Raw genomic sequence first — 21012 nt, 5'->3', positions numbered from 1 at the left:
TGAGGATGTTTATCATCGCTTTAGGAGGCTCCATGGGGACACTCGCTGCCCCTTGGGGACCTCATTTCCCCTGCAGAAACTCCAGGACAAACTGAAGGTCTCAACAAGCTTTCAGGACTCTCTCTGGTCTTCCTGGCTCTGAAGTCACGTAAAGCTTTTGCTATAGCTCACACAAAGCCCGTGCTTCCTTCTGGTGCCTTCTCTGTCAGGCTCTGGATGGAGTCTGCTGTATTTATCATCAGAGGCCCCTGCTAGAGACCAGCAGGCTGAGTTGCCTTACCCTGAAAAGGTGATAGCTTTAAACCGCCTGGCTCAGCCTAGCCCTGAAGGTACACCGCAGTCAAATGCTCCTCTGGTGGACTGGGTGGGATGGCATGAAAACCCTTGCTTCCTTTTCCCCTCCCGACAGTGTACCAAGGAGGTAAGGGACGGCTCGCACAGAGCCAGGGGAACGGCACTTGTCATCCAAAGCAGGAGCCTCATGGCACAGGAAGAGCAAGAGCGATGGACAAAGGATGCCCCGAAGGCACTGAGATCCGTCCCGTGGGCAGCTTCAGCCCTGTGGGAAGAGCTGCAGCCAGGAACGCGCAGGATCTCAACCTGGCCCGCAGCGAGAGGGCTGCTTCTCCTCCTCCTCCCTATCTCAGAGGGGGGTACCTCCAGCCAAGAGGAAATTCCCAGGTGTACCTCCTTCCTTCCCTTGGTGCTACTGCTGCCTTGCTGACAAAAGCGCAGCCTCGTTCCTCCCTGCCGGCAGATAACCCACAGAGTAGCAAGTCCGTCTCTGACACGACTGTCTCTGCTTTGGATGCTCTGCCATGGTGGTCACGCCAAGTCACTGAGCTGTGAAAAGTCAGGATGTGGAAGCATGAAGCACTTCCCAGGCCCGCTCTGCTGGCTGGAGGGGCCAGGCACGGCAGAGTGACCTCAGACAGGCACCTACCACATCTACCACACTCAGCTTCCCGCTCTTCCCGCACTTGCCAACCACTCCCTGGGAATCTCAACGCCCCTCTGTGCCCTTAGGCAATTTTATCTTTCATTTAAAAGTATCCAAATTGTATTGTTTCCCTGTGAGTCAGCCCATTTAGTTTATGTCCTTCAGTGCCAGAGGGGAAATTTATGAGATGAGAAACTGGCTCGAAATGTTTATTTTCTAGATGACGAGTCATGCCATTAGATATATAGCATTATGAATCATAGGAACAGCATCTAATTTGCTCTTAAAGGTATAATAGGTCTGACTCCCCACACCCATACACACACATATATTGGATTGATAGTTCCCCCTCAGGATGGCTAGTTCATTTGTTTTGACACGAGCAAGACTTACAGGACCATAAAGTCCCATCTTACCATAAGTTAAGCCTATTCATAAAAAAATATTAGGGAAATGAATGATCAACTAAGCACATTCGTCCTACACTCGACTGCATATGGATCTTTCTCCTGTTGTTATTTGTGCTCAGGGGGAGGCCGATTGGCTCCACTTTATAGCTTAGATGCTCAGAAACAGAATATTTCCTCTCTGTCCTCTGTTAGACCTGGCTGATGGAGGGAGAAGCATTAAGTTATTTTTGACTGTGGGTTTTCTGTTGACATCCCCAGAGAGGAAGATTGTAGGACATGAAGGAACCTTTCAGACCAGCAGTTGCAGGACTCAGCGTGCACCGTGGAGCCTGTCATTTCCAAATGGGGTACTCAAAAGGGTGGTGTTGGGTGCTTCTCTGTGTTTGAACATCTGGTCTTCCCTGTGGTCAACAGGGATATGAAAATCTGACCCAGTTATTTCTTTGGATGAAGGTTTCTTTGTGGTTGATATGCACCTCAATTTCTGGAAAAATTAAAAAAGGAAATACAGGGAGAAAAAAATGAAAAGACCAGGCATGCTGGACATAGCTGTGCATTTTTGCAGGGATCTGCTGCAGATATCTGAGATGAACTAAAACCTAGTAATTTGGTACATTTTGGTTTTTGCACTGGTTTCATTTTTTTTTTTAAATGTATTTTTTCAGAGATAGGTTTCTTTGCTAATTTAAAATAAGCAGGAAAAAAACAGCATTCCCTTTGCTTAAGCCAGGAGGAATGGCTCAAAATCAGCATGCTACTTGTAACAAAGAAGGGCTTCCAGCTCCCAGCAGAATCTGCTGCGCATCTGAGAGCAGGGTGCCCATCGAGACTAGCCATCCTTGAGTCCTGCCCTGAGCCCTATAGCTGGGTACCAGCTCAGATGTGTCTCCTCCTTCTCAACCTCCTCTAGTAAAAAGGGTGTAGAAGGAGCATATTCTGTCACTGAGGCATGTTAACCTCACGGACTAGTTGAAACCTTTGGCGTCACTGCCTCCGGGTCCCCGTGGTCAGGGCAGACAAACAGGGGAGGCGGAGGGGCTGAAGCCTTCACAACAGAGATGAAGGCAAGCAAAGAGGAGGTGGACAGGGTCATGCCAGCAGACGGGCTCAGCCTGTTTTTCAGGGACAAGGCAGCCCATTGAGACATCCTGTCCCTTTCTATTTGCAGGCTGGAGAAGATGCCTGGGCACCATCACCTCCTCCTCACACTCAGGCAGGTGCCACCAGAAGGAGGGGGCCGACTGCCCCGTGAGATGCAGCTCTGCCCTGCTCACAAGGCAAATCCAGTTGTAAAGCCATGTCTCCCCATACAGCACCTGACACAACGGGGCCACTGGCAGGAGCTCCCAGATGCTGCCATGCTCCAAGCAGCCTATAGATAATAACATTAACACTGACTACTCATCAAGGGAAACAAGAGTACGGGATGCAGGCCGAGGCAGGGATCTGACAGTCTGAATAGGATGCTATCATGACAACAGGGTTCCTGGAAGAAATGCTTTCCGTTCCCGTACGGTGAGGCTCAGTGCTGTTCAGCAGGAGATAAATGCTGCTCCTTAACGGTCAAAACATCTCTGGGAGGAGGTGGGGAAGGAAAAATAAAGGATTTCCCAGGCCAGAGACTCTTTCCAGGATCATGGTTTGCGTCTGAAAGTCTGCTCCAGGTTCACAGCGAAGGAGGATGAAGTTTCCCTACTGTTGTTGGCAGGTGATCTCATCTGTTGCTCACACCCTCCCTCCCTCCGGCTGCCTCTCCTTGGGGAGCAGTATCACCAGCACTTCATCCTGTGAAGGCACTTCAGCAGTTTGCCGGAAAGGTCAGGGTGCTGGAAAGGACCCAGGATGGGCAGCATCCTGGTTTCTCTTATTTATGGGAACCAAGGGAGCAGCAGAGGACATTGTAAAACCTGGCAGCAGGGGAAATAAAAAGCCTTCGTACTGTGGCGAGATTCCTGTCCTGGTGAGCTGGCTCTGCTTTCACACCTAGGCTACAAAGCTCCCCATTATAACATAATAGGGACGATTACAATGTGTCTATTCTTTTCCCTGTTAACGCGAGACGGATGTGGGCTAGAGCTGTATCAGGACACACAAGCGGCTGGATTTGCACAGCGGACTGAGGAGGAGGCCGGCCAATTAACAGATATTAAAGCAAAGCAAAACAAAAAAACAAACAGAAAACCCAAACCAAAACAAAAAACCCACCTCGGCAATACAAACGTTGTCCCCTCTTGCTCTGGCTCCCTTTCAGTTTTGGCTGTGGAAAAAGAAATTACTGGCACCAGCCTTCCGTGCCTTCAGAGGCTGCTTTGGGGAAATTATCTGCACACAGGGAGGTTCACTGTTCTTGCAGCAGCCCGCCTGACCTCCCGCCGCTGCGCAGCCTGGTGCTATGAGAGCCTGCCACTGTTCGGAGGGAGGGGAAAGCGGGCCCACAGCCGCAGGAATGCCTGTCGCCGCGAAGCCTTGCCCTCCTCCTGCCCCGAAGGAGCAGGGGACATCACGAGAAACAGCCCTCAGATATGGGACTAAGGGGAAGGGCCCCAAATATCTGCCTCTTTGAATGGGAATCAAGGGGCAAGGCCAAATCCTCCTTGGAGATGTAAGTCCAAATTTGGCTTCCTGGGTCGCTCCTTTGATTCCTCTCCTTCCTCCTCCACCTCTGTCCCTCTTTTGCAGTTGCCTGTTTCTCTTGATCCTGCTCAAACCCATAACCTCAGTGCATGGCTCCAATTTCTGCTTACCCAGATTTGCTTCAACTACAGGCTCAACCGGGCTGCCAGCATGGACAACAATTAGCTAACGGCATTTGGGGCTCCTTTCTTAGGCACGCTCTGGATTTTAAAGCCAACTGCAGAGTCGGGACATTATACCACAAGGCAAATTCCTGTTGGAAGAGTGCAGGGTTTCATTAGGACAGTCTCGGGCTCCCAGAGTACTGGATGTCTTAGTTACGCTCTTTTCAATCTGCTCTGCCCTTTGAGAGCAATGTTGACGCAGAAAGAGGGTTCACAACATCAGTGATACAAAGAGAGCTCTTTGGCCAGGTGCTAAAGAGCCAGAACAGTGAGGCCAGTCAGCACAAAATAGAGCGGACTCCCCATTCCCCTTATGAACGGCAGCGATGGAGGTATGATGGACGTGTCTCAGAGTGGCTTAGGCCCTCAAGATCATCCCTTCAGGTAATTCTGTATAGTGTACACAAGTTGTTCGAGTACCCAGCTGAGATACGACGGCCCCACTGCACACTGTGTCATACAACAGGGAGTACAAGACAACCTTGACCCTGAGAACTAACCAAAAAACACCAAGAAAAGATATCAAAACCAGCTACGCTTTGCATTTCTGCTGAAATTCAACCGTTGGGGCAAAAAGTGCATCAAATAAGGGCAAGGCGATTGGGTGGAATTAGGAGGAAAAGTGACACCAATTTCTGCAGCTCTCTCTGAAACTGCCACCACCCCATTACCAGGCTGTGCAAGCAGATAACCTCCCTCCATGCTGCTCCAGAGGGAGGAGGGACACACGCTCCCATTTTCACCAGCGTGTCCTTGGAGCAGGCTTAGAGAGGGCTGATGGTCAGCACTGCCAACCTGCTGTTCACCCACATGCCCCAGCTGGAGCCAACCATGCAGGGAAGTTTGGTGGGAGAGCCTCACGCAGCGACACAGGCAGTAAATTTTGGCATGAGAAGCTTTACCAAATGTCATGGGACAGCATGAGAAAGTAGTTTGAAGGATGGAGGGCTGGATGGATTAAAGAGGAGCTTTCTCCCTCTCTTCTCCCCAGCTTGCCTTTCTTCCCAGCCACTGCCTCCGTGTCATCTGCAGGACGTGACCTTTTGCACAAAAGCCGGCAACTCAACGGAGGCAAACTCCCAGCTCTTCTCATCCGTGACGGCTCTCAGCTGCCTCCCGGGCTGGGCTCCCGCAGTCACTGCAAACACTGCGCCGCCTCCCGCCTGGAGCGGCAGTCCCTTTGGCGACGAGCGTGGGCGCGGACCCGCTTGCTGTCTGCGGCTCCTTCTGCTCTTGCTCCGAGTCTCCCATGGCCAAGGCTGGCAGGCTCCAGCTGCAATGCCGCTGGAGGCTCGTGCACGGCCCAGTGACAGGCATCCCAGTTGCATTTTTCCACTTGGCTCTCGGAAATTTATTTGGCTAAACCTAAGAAGGCCAGAGGGTCAACATGTGCACAAAACTCCTTCTGCTTAACCCATCTGCGCCGTGCAGCAACCGGGAGGCAGCGACGAAGGGGGGCACGGGTGGATGCGTGGCTGAATGAGGCCACGGCGGGGTGGTTTCCCCAGCAGGCTTGGCTGCTGGCACCTCTGCATGGACAAACAACGGATCCTGTTCCCTGACCACGTTTCAAGCGCTGCTAGGCTTGCGTGGGAAAGCATGTGGCTACTCTTGCTTCCCCAGGATACAGGCAAAGCGTTGCTGCTGGCAGCATGATGGGGCTCCAGGGCACAGCAATCCCACCAACCAGGAGGACACATCCCAACCCAGGGAGGGGAGACTGGCCGCTCCGTCAGCCCAGGGGCGCCCTGTGAAACGCTTAGCACTGGCCGTGCTTTGCTCAGCAAGGGAAGGCTCCTCAGGACAGGCGGGATGCACGTGGGCAAGGTGAGCGCGCAGAGTGCCGAGCGGAGCAGGAGAGGGAAGAGCGCTGGAGGATTTTGTCCTGACCTCAAGGGAGGCCTCCTCAGCAGTCCCGGTGCCCAACAGAGCAGGACCTCGGCAGGTCTCCAGCATGCACACACTGCCGGCACGAGCGTCCTGCTAGTCCATGCACCAGAGGTGAGGTAGCTCCTGCAGCCCAACAGTCTCCCAGGCAGCACAGCAAGGGCCACAGCCACACGCTGGGCTTCTGCCTCCACCAAGGGTGCCCAGCACCATGCCAGGGTGCCAGCAATGGCATGGTGACACACACACCCCCGCTAGCCCGATGCTCCCTCCATGCCGTGGGCTCAGCCTGTGGGTTGTGTGTGCTGCGAGGAAGCCATAGCTGCAGATGAATGCTGAAATTACTGCGTTTTCAAATTAAATAAGGTCCTAGGGGTCTTCTAAAATCCAAGCTCCATGTCCATTTGTCTCCTTAAACACAAACAACAGGGCTTTGAATCCATTGCTCCCACTAGGAACAAGATTAATCTGTGCTGCCCCCCCCCCTCGCCACACCACCCTCTAAGCGCTTCTGCAGCTGGCCGAGCTGTTCTGTGCGAGCCGTGGTGTTTCTGTGTTTGTTTGTTTTGGGGCGAAAGGGAGGAGGGAGAACAGAATGCAAACAAAATGCATATCTCCGATGAACAAGCCTGACCCCTTCCTCCCCACCACCAGGCTCCTCTGACCTGTCGCGCTGGCCTCGTGAGCTGGCATCTCCACAGAAGGTGGATGGTGCAGGTAAGACACATGCCTGGGGGCACCGAATCTTCCAGGTCTCCGTGTCGTTTAATGAGCTGGCGTTTGGAGTGGGAGGGGATGAGGGGGAAAGCAGGGCGTCTCCGCTCTTCCTGGTGCCTCTCAGGGTTAGCTGCCTGGCTCAGCTTCCAGCAGCCTATTCCAGGGGACTTGGAGGTTTTCAGAATATGCAAACCTGCTCGCTCTCTCTCCCCCTTTCTCTCTTTCTCAGCCTGTGCCTCTCGGTGATTATCATGAGCTGGGCTGTTAGTCAATCACACAGCTGCAGAGAACTGAGGAGTCAAAGAAGCAAAAAGGTGAGAATGATATTGCAGGCTTTGCCTCCTTCCTCTCTCCCCTGGCTATGTGCTGAACTGAAAGCTGCATAGGGAATTTGCTGCCATGAGAAAGAGAGAAAGAAAAATATATAGTTCTCCTTGCCTCTTCCTCCCCAATTCACTGCTGGACATGGGTTTCTTTAGGTTGGGACTTGAGAGCTATGCTGGGCAATAAGAAGTATCTTCCCCATCCCAAGAGGTGGGGACAGGCAGGAATACACTGATGGAATGAAATGGGCCCAGCACAGGAAGCCCCAGACCAGTGAGGAGGAGGACGACCATCACATCATAGTATTCTTGCTGGGGCAGCATGCAGCTCTTTTCTCCTTTGGTTTCTCTCTAGAGAACATCCTGAGGCCACACAGGGCCACCATGTATCTGTTCTCTCCTATCACATGCACTTGACAGCATTCTTCCCTCCAAGAGCCAGGGGAAGCTCTTCCAGCAGGAAGCCATATAATGGCTAGAAGCTCTTGTGCTGTTGAGCCTCACCAGTCATTGATGCTGGTGTAGGTTTCTTCCATAGTCTACAATGGAGAATTTCTTGCGTCTTCCTCTGGACAGGGCAGTGGAAGGACCATTGCTTTAATCATACTCCGGTGTCTGCACTGCTCTAGAGCATGAATTAAGCAGAAGAGAGAGGCAGGCAGAGACTGTAGATCAGCCTACACATGATGTAGGTTCCAGAGACTTCAAGTGAAATCACCTCCAAGGTCTCAGCTTCTCAGTCATTTTACATCTCTTGAGCTCATGATGTGAGCAGTTACAGACTGAAGAGGGACAATGGAGCTATAAACCTACCCCAACTAGTTTAATCTCACCAGCTGACCGGGACCAATGGAGACAGGACTCTGGCAATCCCCCTGTTCCAGTAAGCAGTTCTTTCTCTATAAAGCCTTCCATGCACAATCGCAACACAGTCATGATGGCTATGAAAAAGCCATTCAACATGTACTGAGACTTTTGAACACATTTCCTTGACCCATACCTCTTCTTGTCTCCCTCCCCCACAACTTCAAATTATTAGGATGGGGGCACCTGAGATTACCTGGGAAAATATTTGTGAAAGTAAAAGTCTGAAACGCGGCGCATACCAGTACCGGCAGAAGCAACTTTGGAAGTCTCGTGCCCAACCTCTACCACGGTAAGTGCCAGATTCCCCAGGCAGGATGCAGATACTAGTGACCATGCAAGTTATCTGACCAATTCTATTTAATCATAGAGGGAAACAGAAATACTTCCTATCAGAGGCTCAATCCATACAATTTCCATTGGGTGCAGGAGCAGGAAGACCATGTCCCACACTCGCTCACTGACTGCAGTGCCAGGAGTGCGATGTCAGGCACTCCCTGGGGCTGGCTCACGCACATTTATGCTGCAAGGGGCTGAAGAGAGAGTCTGAACAACAGCACAGCCGTAAGCAAAAAAACTCCTACTGGTTATGCACAATTGAGAGTCTCCTTAAGCGTGAATGGCTTTGGACAAACATTCCTTGGGCAGCAAAAGGCAAAACCTGTCTCCTGGACCCCTTCTAAGTTTCAAGTCCTTACTGCAAAACAAGGAGAAAATAGCAGCTCCCAACGATATGGAAATAAAGTTTTCCAACAAATTTCACATGGGCAAAGCAATAAATTTTCACCTAATCTCCTTCTTGGAAATGCCTAATTTTAGCTGAAATTTAGCATGCATGCATACGAAATCACAAAGCAGCCCAAGGCAGACACTCAGCATGGAAACTTAAACCCCAGCACTTAAAGTCTGGCAAGGTTATCAGAAACTGAGAACAAGGCCTTGTACAGTGAAGTAGTGGTAAATAAAAGCAGTGTGTAAATTCACTTTGTTGATACGCATGAAAAGATGCGCCTATTAATAAAAACTGCACATACTGAAGTGGGCAAAATCTGTATAACTGTGTCTTGCCTCATCCCTGCCATTAGGCTTGTAACAGAAAACTCTGAGCAAACTTGATAGATGTTAGTATCCATATTGTTTATGAGCTTGCTTTCTCTCTCTTTCTCTGTATGTGTGTGCACTATACACATATGTGCATTCACACACACATATACAATTATGGTGTGTGTGTTTGTTTATAGAGCGAGAAAAAGAGAAAGATCTACACTGTGATTTTTTTTTAATACTGCCAGGGAATTGGGACCTGCTTGCTGTTCCCATAAGGTCAGCATTTGCTAGATCAATTGAGTATTATCTACACAAATGGGAAAAAGCAGGCAGGGGAGTGTTCAGCTGTGGATGCTGTGCTTGGAGGTAAGGGACTTGGCCAGCGTCTGCGCAGTTCACGTTGCCAGACTGCTGCAGTGACGTTCTCGCGCCCTGGACAAAGTGCTCTTCCTAGGCTCAAAACCACAGGGTCTGAGTGCTCATCTTGGACATCTGCAAGTCTTGCTTACGCCACAGGCCAGTGCCATTCTGTTACTGACTGGGACCATCCCCAGGCCTCCTACTTGATGCTGAAAGAGAATGTTTCGTCATCTCGCCCTTATGTCAGATGCTTCTTAGAGCAAATTCCCTTTGTGAGTCTATCTCAAGGGCAGGCAACGCACAGGCTGAGAAAGTGGTTTAAACAGATTTCTTTACTTCACATTTGCAGTGGAATTGGAACACATCTGCTGCATCTCAACCACATGGTGGTTCTCACCATGGAGGTGGCTGTTTCTTATGGAACACTATCTCCTTCCTTTTTCTTGTCTCTCTCACTCACCACCTTTGATCATGCAGAAAGATGAGGAGAAGACCATGCTCATATAACAAACTGACATCCTTGTCAGGATCCTTGTCCTTGGAGCTGAATGAATAAGCTTGTGATGCTGTGAGAGGTTCGGCTGCATATTTTCACATAGGCAGTGCTAACCCTATACAAAGCCATCACCTCAAACGCACAGGCCTAGGTAACATCAGCATGGCCTCTTTCAGAGAGGCTTGTGCAATCTTCCCCATTGCAAACCCCGAGCCTGCAAGCAGAGCCCTGCTGGAAACACTTGGGTGCGCCACTTCATGCAGGTACCAAGACCTGAGTCATAGCTTTCCACAGCAGCGGCTATGAGCATTTCCTGGCAGCTATGAGCTGCGAGCTATAAATTACAGATGACAGGCTGAAGGCACAAGGACTTGTCCCTGCCTGTGGGGCTGAAGGGGAGCAGGGGGAGGAGAGGGAGACAAATAAATAACCTGCAAGAAAGAGACTGATGGAGAAGAGGGTGAGAAGCAGGCTGTGGAGGAAGAGAAGGGATGGAGGGAGCAGGACAGCAGATAAGATGAAGGTTTAAGAAAACAGAATGAGCAAGACAGGGAAAGGAAAACACTGAAGCTGCTTTGAGATAGTTGATTAATGCTGAGGAAATGGGGACAGAGAAAGAGACAGAGAGGGGGGGACACGGAAGACAAAAAGTATTCCTTGTGTCCTGCCATGGCCAGGATAAGGCCTTTGGATGGGCTACAGGAGAACAGGGGTGTGAGAGGGCTGGCCATCAAGAGAAGCCCACAGTCCAAATGATACCCAAATCAGCTGAATGATCATGGGTCAGAGAGGACAGTATTCATTGGCCTGCCTCCCACCCCCAGGAGCTGCTGCTCTGGACAGCACAAGGTGAACTCTTCCCAGCACACTACTCATTCCCAGCTCTTGGTGTCCTAGGTTATGTCACACCTTAGCATCTGCTCTGGCAGCCGCTTTCGGCCTCTGTCCTGCAACAGTTCGACCTCCTCCACCTACAACCCCTAACCTGTCTCTTGCGCTTGGTGTGGGAGAGGCTGGGCCCCTGACATCTAAGCCAAGCTGTCCTGAGGCAGCAAGGCTGATGGAGAGAGCCCCAGGGGTGAAGGGGAAGCAAAGGCACACACAGTGCACACCCTTGCAATGACAGGCTCCTCCTGGGTGCACATCCATCTCCGGGCGAGCAGGTGCAGGGAGGACGAGGGATTCATTCAACAGTCTCCTAGAAGATGGCTGGGGTTTTTCTTGTTTGGTTGCTTCATTAGGGTTTTGCTTGTTTGTTTGTTTGTTGTTTTTCCCAGCGCCTCGGCAGAAAGCACAATGCAGGCTGCGTTTCAGCTGCAGCTGATGGGACAAGCCCTCCGCTGGGAGGGAGGGAGGCTGCTGTTGGTGAAATGCAGGCTCTCCTGCTCCCCAGGACAGAGAGGTGCCCCAAACAAGCCCGCCAGGGCAGGCAGGGGCCTGCCGGGATGAGAGAAGGAGGGGACCTTCCAGCCAGGAGACAGAGAGGTAGGGTGACATTTGCCACCTGGGCCCAGGGCCAGGAAATGGGAGCTGGTATGAGCAGTGTCTATGAAGATCCCCCAGATCGTGCTGGGCTCTGCTTGCTTTCACTGTTAACTCCTTCCCTGCTGGCTAACCCGTCTCCCCGAAAAGGAATTGCCATCTTGCAGACCGCTGCTGGGGAGCAGCCTCCTGCTTGCCTGAAGGAAACCAGCTATCCCACTGCTCTCCCTGTATCAGCAATGCCCGAGCATAAAGGCAGGTAAATGTCTAATTAACAATTGCCCAGGAGGAGGAGAGGGCATGGGTGAGGAAAGGATGCCGAAGGTGAATGTCATCTGGCTCTGGAGAAATCCCTGTTCTCTATGCACTCACTGGAGATGACAGGGAGAAAGAGACGATCTTCTCCTTGCCATGGGTGGTGGAGCAGTGATGGTGCCAACCCAGGTCTCAAAGGCTCTGTAAGGCCATAAGATAGGGCTGAGCCAAGGTCTGCTGGTCAGAATCGAAGGAGCACCAGGGTGTGGAGAAGAGCAGCCATAGACAGGGAGCAGTGGGGCCAGTTCAAGGCAGGATGGAGAGACCTTCACAAGGGAAGATAGGATGGGGAAAAGCAGAGGACAGCAAGGAAGGGGAAAAGCATGAAAACAGTATGAGAAACAATGGGAGAAGGAGAGTTTGGGGAAAACAGCTGGAGGGAGAGGGGAACAGAGGGATGGAAGTCAGGCATGGCTGCACAGAAAAACAAAGAGGGAAATGGGTGGAAGAAAAGGAGTGGGATCAAGGGCTAGACAAGCAAGGACAAACCCTGTGAGGGATCTGGATGCAGAGAGAAGCACGGGGGCTCTTTTGCCCGTGGATCTGGGAGGGGGTAAAGGATCATGCTCGGTGGTCACACCTCCATTTGCTAGGATTGTTTCCAGACCTGCAGCCCTCTCCATCCCACCCACAGCTGCTGCGTGCTGGCTCAGTCCAAGCCTCTTAATCAAGTGCAGGCTCAGTGCTAATAAGTGACTTTAAACAGGTCTGTCATTTTTGGATTTGGGAGTGGGGTGGGGGGCTGAAGGCAACGGAGAAAGTGGGAAATAAATCTACATATGATTAACACTGAAGTTTTTGCAGGATTTGCAGGAGGAAGAGGAGGCCAGGCCCTGGGGAAGGGTGACCTCCAGCTTTGCTGGTCCCTCCTGGAGTAACAGTGACCTCCTGTGGCTGTGGACTTGTCCCAAGGGGCTGGTTTGTCCCTCCATCAGCACTGGCACTTTGCAAAGTCACACAGGGACCCTGAAGGGCTTTGGCCACTCCTCACACAACCAAAGGCTGAGATTTCAGACCCAGGAATGAAACAGTGGCCTGGAACCTGGCTCCCAAGGCCATCCACAGGAAGAACCCTGAGCACTGGTTATCTGCTGCAGGTGGACACAAAAAGCCACTGTGACACAGGCTGCTCATGGCATTGCCCTCACTCAGGTAAAAGCGGGGAGATACAGGTCCGTGAGACCATGCGGGAAAAAGGGGGCTGTGGGTAGCAGGCAGGAAGACTTGACAACTCCATCGCTGTCCCTGACACCATTCATAAGTGTTCCCCACTAAACGCACACAAAAAGACTGCCGTGTTCCAGGAAACTTGGTGTTTACACAGAGACAGAGGAAGGCAGACTTAAGAGGTTGACTAAGGCAGGAACACAGTGATGGAACTGGCTCCATCACCAGCTCACTCACCTCTCTGGTATCATTGTCCTGGATCAGAGCATACAGAGGCACCACCCGGTTGATCTCCAGCAGAACTGGTGTAGGGCTGAGCTGCTCCTTGCCTGGACGCCGGCACAAATGGCAGGTTGATGGGCAGCGCCCTTTCTCCTCACAGTGAATTTCCACACCTGAGATGAGGTGGTCATCAGAGAGCATCTGTGCTGTCAGCAGGCCAGAGAGGTAGGTGATGAATGGCATGGATTTCAATTCCTTCTTGTTCCCAAGCTCAGTTGTTTCTGGTTTGGTGACAGGGAGAGGAAAGAAAACAAACAGCATAAAATAAATCTCAGCACAGTGCATTTCCCAAACCCAAACTTCACTGCAGCCAGGATAAATGCAGCTGCTGATGGTGTAGGCCAGGTGGGAGCAGGAAATCAGAGAAGGTCAAGGAGAGAAGGAGAAAAACAGGACTTGCAGGTTGCTGCTTGGGAGTGGGTAGAAAGTGTAAGCATTTCCAACCACGCACTTCTAAAGTGACAGAGTTGGCCATGTTTTCTTTCTTCCTTTTTGTAATTTGCACATTCACTTTCTGCATTTTGAGAGGAAATAAAACCACCCAAGTACATCTTCTCTACCAAAGAAAACCCTCTCCAATGGGACCAGGTCAAATAGTTGATTCCCCTCTCCCACCCCCAACTCCAGCCCTCTCCAGCCCCTGAGGTCCTTGGCTCTCGCTTTTGGGTGACACGGTATTAGACAGGGCACTGAGACTGAACAGAAAGAGGCTGGCAATTAGGTTAGATTGTACAATGAAGCTTCTTAGCAGAGGGGATAAGTGGGTACCAGAATGAGCTCACTGCACAGGGAATAGAGAGAGGCATTTCCAAAGCCAAGCCGTCAAGACCCTGCATCCTCTCACCAACCACAGAGTGCCACCATGCTGAGTTACCATGCTCGATACATCCATAACCTAGCTGGGAAGGGAGCAAGACAAGCTAAATACAACACAGTAGCACAAAGGAGCTTTCAAAGGTAACTCCAAGGAATGGCAGTGTTCCAGTACAGGAGACAATTCTGCTCCTTCAGGGGGATGATCACACCACAGAGCCTGGAGCAGGGGCTGGGAGGCTCAGCAGATACTGTGGTGCGTTCTTAGATACACTCATAGAAGGAGCCATGGAGAAGCACTGCTGTTATTAATGGTAATTAATATTCAGCTTTTAGGAAATAGTCAGGCCTTTGAAACCCATTGTGAAACTTCCTGGTAGATCTCAAGGAGATAAACACAGAGAGCCTTACTTTGTTCTTCCTTGGCCCAAACATTTGCTAAGGTCAAGCAAAAGCATTGTGCTCCATGGTATACTGAGAAGAGGATCCAGGTATCCCATCTTTATACTGTACACTCCTATTTAAACTCTGTATCTGTAGACACTCCTCTTGGGTTGATCCAAGAAGAAAGTCCCAACCTTCATAGCCTAGTGATGGGCCTACAGAAGAGAAACCTTTCTCTGTCCTGTGCCCGAGTAAGGCTCACAGCACTATGAGATGGATGGATAGAAGGCTGTTGCCTTCAGCAACTTCCCAGTCCAAAGAAGGAGCTGTACAAGAACAAAGATTGTCTCAATGGCCTCAGCTTGCAGTGACATGCAGTTGATATGGCAAGGAGCATGTCAATTAGAAATACAAATAAACACAGTATTCATTCATTATTTTCTAAGCCCTTCAGGCTAGGGACAGCCCCTCCCCTTCCCTCTAGCTGTCAGGGAACACTTATGTGTACAGGATCAAAGCTGTCACAGGAGGAATAAGCAAATTCCAATGCACCCATCTTTCAGTGGGATTAAAGAGGGACAGTTGCTAAGATAAATTACAACAAGGCTGTGAAGGAGGTGTCTCAGCATCTGAGGAGACAGTGGTATACATGGACATGGAAAAGACTGCTGGAACTGGTTCTCAGAGGGATTATAAATCTGGGAGAGTGGCTCCAGACAATTTCAAGCCTGATAAGAGAAAACCATGAAGCTGCATGAAATTGTGTGGCTCAGAGAAATGGAAGCTGCAAGGTGATTCCACAGGCCTCTCCTCATTTCTAGATAAGAGTAAGACTTTCTTTTTTCAATATGGCTACCAAACTACATTTAGAAGAAGAAGATTATGATGATGATGACCCTTCTGGGCTGCAAAGCTTATTTCAACACTTCAAGCAGCGATTTCAGAGAACTTCTACCAGGAAGGAAGTTTTGGAGCCATGTTTTGAGGGAGAACATAAGCATCAAACTAAGAGAAAGGGAATCACTTGATCTCATGACTGACAACAGTATATCAAATCCTCTTTCCCTCAGTATTGGCCTGATAGCTAAGGATTATAAACCACTGGCATCTAATGGCTGGATGTGTCCTTAACTCAGGCTTGGTAAGAGTCAATAAGAAGTCATAGCTGATCAGCTTGCTTGAAGATCTGACACACAGTTTCGAGCCTTTCTGAAAATCATTGTCCAAATTGCACACAGGCTTCTGCCAACACATTTAGCACTGTTGGGCAGTCCCTGTATGTGCCAACAGTCAGTCAGTCCACGAAAATGGCACAACAATTTAGCACTCAACAAGAGGTGTCCTGGTAAAACCATATGGAAACAATAGCTTTTGTCTCAAGAAGTATTAGCAAACTTCTGTGTTGTCCTCATTCACTCAAACTATACTCACTTTGCAAGGTAAGTAAAGCAACAAAGTGATTTCCTAATCAATTGCCTAAAAATTGCAAATGTGCCTTTTTAAAGCTAGCCCTGTAGTTGGCAATGACATGCATTTGGGAACAACAGACATTTCTGAGCAGGTGATCTTATCATTGCTTACCATGCACATTGCCCTCCACACCTCGCACCTGCTGGAAGAAGAGATGAAGACAGCCTAGGATGGATGGGCAGCATGGTCAAGCTACTGGAGCACTCTCTAGGATGCCTTGCTTGAGGCTCTTTTCAAAATTCTCTGTTCTGTGTTTTTCTGCCTTTGTTATCTGTCCTTTACGTTTTGAAGCACAGGGCACCTTCTCATGATGCATTTTCACATGGTGCTTGTGGTCTTTGGTGCTAATAGAGTACAATCAAGCAGTAACCTCTCTTGGTCTTCCTCAGTTACAGTCTGTGTTTGCATGGAGCAAGCTGAGGCAAGTAAGGAGTAAATTAAACCTCTGAGCAAGAATTCCCCTCTGCAAGAGAGAGCTAACTCAAAGGGTGCTTGGCTTGTGAGTTCAGCAATCTTCCTGCATTCCTCCGTGCTGAGTGACAACACTGCTTGATTGATGCTGTTGTGAGAGCTTCAGTTCAAGTCTTTGCATTAGCTACCCCATCCTGGAATACAGATGAAGCTCCGCCACAGTTCTGCTCCACCAGACATGTCACCTTGGGGAAGGAGAGGACATGGCTTCCCTGCAAATGGTGGGCTAGAGCCGGCTAGACAAGGAGAGCAGTCCTCCAGCTTCTACCCACTTAGAAACACAACTCCCTTTAGCAAGAACAGAAAATGAACACAGGCTCATAGAACATGTCCTGCACGACCAGTCGCCTTGTTTGTACATCGCTCCCAGGAAAGGGCACTGCAGCCGGGGTGGGGTGGTAGAGGTGGTAGTTTAAAAGCTCTCCAAAGGGACTGTCATGAAGAAAAGGGCTCCTCCTTCCTTCTGGAAAGGAGGCAGGGAGGAAATACAAAGGGGACAAAGCCTTTTCAAGAGCAGCAGTCACCGAATGGATCTGCCCTGGGAGAAGATTAGAGTTCTGCAAATAATTTAAGGTAGAAAAACAGTGGCTCATCAGGGAGGCTGGATGAGTAGCGCAGCTCCCCTTGCATAGCAGGCACACTCTCTCAGTAATGGAAGATTTACCGTGGAGCCAGGTGACTCGTGACAGATTTGTCAGCACAGTAGATTTCATAGGTAAGGTAGAAACACGTGTCTGCATTTAATCCTCTTTATTACAGCTGAAGCCCCAGTCACTTTGGGGAACAGGAATGCTTTGTAGACCGTGTTCCTGGCGACCTAAGGGGTTACTGTAGTTCAGGTTAATGGTTCAATGCGCTGGCAACTGATTCATGGTGTTTCCATGTATCAAAAAGGCTCCGGGTTCAACTCCAGATGACGAAAATGGAACAGAACACAGCTCACCAGAGGCAGACAGGCTTCATTGCCAAACTGCCAGCCTAGAAGACTAGACTAGAAGTCATCAGCGCTGGATAGCAATTCCTGGTAGCTTTTGTGGAATGAGCTTTGGGGGCCTATGTACAGTCCTAAGGGAATAATCACCCCATTTCTGCAGTTAAAATCTATTCTGAGAGTGCTGGCTGCACAACCCGCTTTGTGAGCCAGCTCCTCCAGAGTCAGGGAGAGGCAGTGAGGAGGAACTGCTAGTCCTCATCTACTTGCTCTGGGAGTGGAAAGCATCAGCTCCAGGTGCCTTCAGCAGCACTGCATTCATCCCCAGAAAGCTGGTGGTTTCCTCGATGGAGAATGTGCTTCCTTCTCTCACTCCATGCACTTCACCTGCCACTTTCAGGGTCTCACAGAAGAGTAATTCAAATTAGGGAGAAATAATCCCCCAAAACACATCAGCTTTATTCCTGGACCTGCCGTTGCAACTTTAGCCAAAGCAGAACTGAGAGAGAACGGGGTCCCTAGATCTCCCTCTCTACTATGTCTGAGATGATTTTCAGTTATTTGCTCAGTTATTTGCATGCAAATAAGGGGCTCACAAACCAGCTCACTCGCCCCAAGGCAAACCCAACAGTGAACTGGAGAAACCTCGCGTATTCCTGGAGGCTTGGTCTGGCTTTTATTACCTAGTTGCTGTACAATATTTGTCAGTGCTGAGGCCCAGCTGACTGGCTTCTTGGACTAAAATATGCATGGCCCAACCCTATTTCTGATGAAGTCAAAGGACGTTTTTGCCATTGGATTAGAGAGAATCAGAACCAGACCCTGAAATGTAACATTGAAATGCCATCTCCAGTTGCCACTGAAGCCAACAGAAACACTCTTGTTGTCTTCACTGCAGTCTGGGTCAAGTCCAGAGTAAGTAAACTCAGCTTTATTGTTCAGGTCCACATTGTATGAGCCTTCTGCAGGACTGGATAACCTCCCAAAGCATGCAAATTGTTCTTTCAAAGTCTCTACTATGTTCCCAGGAAAAGTCTTTGCAGGTGACCACTGCTAGGTTGCTCCAAAGGCCCCATTCTGGCAGCAAGACAGGCTTGGCAGCTGGGGCTGCAGCACAGTGTACCAAGAGTGAGGAAGAAGGGATTCCTTATCAGCCCTTGCATCTGAACATGCTTTCGCTAATGCTGCTGGCGACTCAGTGAATCCTGGCAACATCTGTTTGGAAGCACAATGCCGCGGATGTGGTTAGATGCATCACAGCAACTTGTGGGAGTTATTAGTTTGTTTGTTTGTCTGAAATATGTATTAAAAAAAAACACACAGCCTTCCACTAAGCATCAAGCCTTGTATAAGAAAGGGAGGATGTGCAGTGGTATCGATCGCCTGTTCTGGTGCACAGCTCTGTCTCTGTGCTCCACCAGGATTTAAGCAACCTCAGCGTAAGAGATAACTGCCTACACAATGTTCAGGGGTCCTTGCTCAGGATGCAGTAGTTACAGATGTCAGAAAACACTTACAGCATTACCAGCAGCACCTCCTAGTGCCTGGACAAGAGGGAGGCATGATAACACCACTACTATAACAAAAGCATAATACCTAATTCTTTTGTATTTGAGAGCTGTTTCATCTTGAGAGCTCCCAGGAGACAATGGTTTTGCTAGTGGTCCAGCATTTTATACAGTGCTTGTTTCAAAAGAGCCCAAGTCATTCCAAAACTGGGAATCACTCCACTTCCTACAAGAATGCAGCCACATCAGGGGTAAGATGTGGTAGCTCTTTAACATCAGAAAAGCTTGGAACAAGGAGAGAAGAAGGTTCTCCAGCTGAAGCCATTGAGGGAATTTAAGGAATAGACCCAGGTAGGAATTCCTCCAGGTTCAGTGAGTTAACGCCTCCGACACTGACAGACTGTTACTGATGCTCAACTATTACTGATTCATGTCCTGAGTTTTACATTTCACCACAAGGAAGAGGTAATTCTGGTCTACCTCCCACCTTATGTCACCTTCCAGCTGAGACAGAGAACATAGCCGCCACCATGAGAAGAGGACTGGGGATTTATGGCCAATACGTTATTCACTGGCACCGGCTGCCACTTTATTACTTAGTGGAATAATACCCCATTTGTTGGCAAATCCACTGAAAGGGAGTTAGAGAGGAAATCAATAGATGTGTTTGCCTGGGAATTTCTCTTGTAGTGAGATATTGTTAGTGCAGTAACCAATGGGGCTGGGAAGTGCTCTGACAGCTTTAACTCCGTCTGCTACTAGTTATGGGCAAACATTACTCAGGGCTGCTAGGAAGGCCCAAGCAGAGCATCTGCGGAGAGCTGGCCAGGCACCTTCAGCCACATGCGTCCACCCGTGCAAGAAACGCACAGTGCTAGACCCCGCCACTGCCCAGGCAATACCGTAATGACACCGGCTCAGGGTATCTACGCTGAACCAGCCACGCGGCCAGCAACGCTTGCGTGGATGGGGCTCACACACTGGCTGGGGCAAGCTGAGGGAGCTCACCTACAAACTGCTACTGGCTCTTTTGGGAACGCAGTGCTCCCTTGGTGTATCCTGAGCGGACGGCACAGGAGACCTGGGTCAAAGCATGACCAAAGCCTGTCCAGGAGGGAAGCACTCATGCGATCGCTTGCAAGCAAGGGCAGGTGCATGCCTGTGGGGGCACCTCAGATGTCAACCTTGGAGCTGCTCAAGGCTATGGCAAAGCGTTGGGGCTGTGAACGTATCCGTTTGCAAGGGCAGTGAGCGTGCCCAGCGGAGGGACAGCACAGCCTGTGTGCAGCCCGTGCCCTCGTCGGGGCTGTGCACGGCCCGTGCCATCGTTGGGGTTGTGCACGGCCCATGCCATCGCTGGGGCTGCGTGCGGCACGTGTCACCTGCAGAGCTGCGTGCGGCACGTGTGCGGTCCCTGGCACGGCCGGGGCGGCAGGCGTGGGGCCTGCGTGGGGCTGAGCCGGGGTCTGGGCGGCGGGGCAGTTTTGGCCGCCCCGGTCCGTGAGGGCCTGCTGCCCTCTCGTGGCATGCGGGGAGGATGGCTCCTGGGCTCGAAATCCCTCCGTCGCTCGCTCCGCCACTTTTCACGGAACAGCCCCGTCCGCCACTGACCTCTCTGTTCCGATCCTTACGGAAAACCCACAAAATACCTTGGAAAGACAAGTCTTGCCACTCAAATGCATGACTTTCCTGGATGCCAACAAATGCAACCTCCTACATGCACTGGTTTTACGATCCCTTCTCCCTCCGGACACTGTGTCCACTGTCCCGCCAGTGCCACCGCTTGCCTGCCCGTCCCTCGGGGCCACGCTCTCCCCCGCGTTATCTGACCATCGCTCTCAACTGACCAGCGTCATTAGATTAAACTCAGAACAACTTCTCCAAGCATTGCTCTTCCAGTTGGGTCTTAGCTTACTTTTCTGCCAGACCCAAGAAAGGTTTCTGTGCCCAAAGCCAGTCTTCTCCCAACTAATGAAAGCTCCTAGGTCACCCTACGCAACCCGAGCGCCCGAAAGCCTAAGTACAAAGTGTGGCCATGGAGACAGCAGTGAGGCACTCGTGGTTCGGTGGCCTGCGTGACGAGTCCCTGGTCTCAGCCTGTCCCGCGGCTGGCCCTGAGGGTGCTGTGAGGGACCCGTCGGTGACTGACCATTTCCCCCGACCTGGAGCTGGCCAGACCTGTTCTGGGTCAACCTCAGCTTTGGGCAACAGGCCTACGTTGAGCACAGAAATTTCTTCAAACCGTAACAACAGCCCCGCAAGCCTGGGGCATTAAGGGAGAAGCTGGGAGGGCTTTCAGAGCACACTACCTTCTCCTCAAAACGCTCTTCCAGACAAACTAGCTGAA

At 50.6% G+C, this 21012-nt stretch overlaps 1 protein-coding gene across 1 annotated transcript in view; it reads right to left on the bottom strand.

Moving 5' to 3' along the window:
• ASTN2 (astrotactin 2) overlaps positions 1–21012 on the bottom strand; it is a 433335-nt gene that overhangs the window by 107972 nt on the left and 304351 nt on the right. Inside the window, exon 17 of the mRNA XM_067309282.1 lies at positions 13044–13309. Coding sequence (XP_067165383.1) covers positions 13044–13309 — 266 coding nt within the window. The remainder of the gene's footprint in view (positions 1–13043; positions 13310–21012) is intronic.

Source organism: Apteryx mantelli, chromosome 21, assembly GCF_036417845.1.
Source record: "Apteryx mantelli isolate bAptMan1 chromosome 21, bAptMan1.hap1, whole genome shotgun sequence".
NCBI lineage: Eukaryota > Metazoa > Chordata > Aves > Apterygiformes > Apterygidae > Apteryx > Apteryx mantelli.
This window is presented reverse-complemented; position numbering and strand designations above follow the sequence as displayed.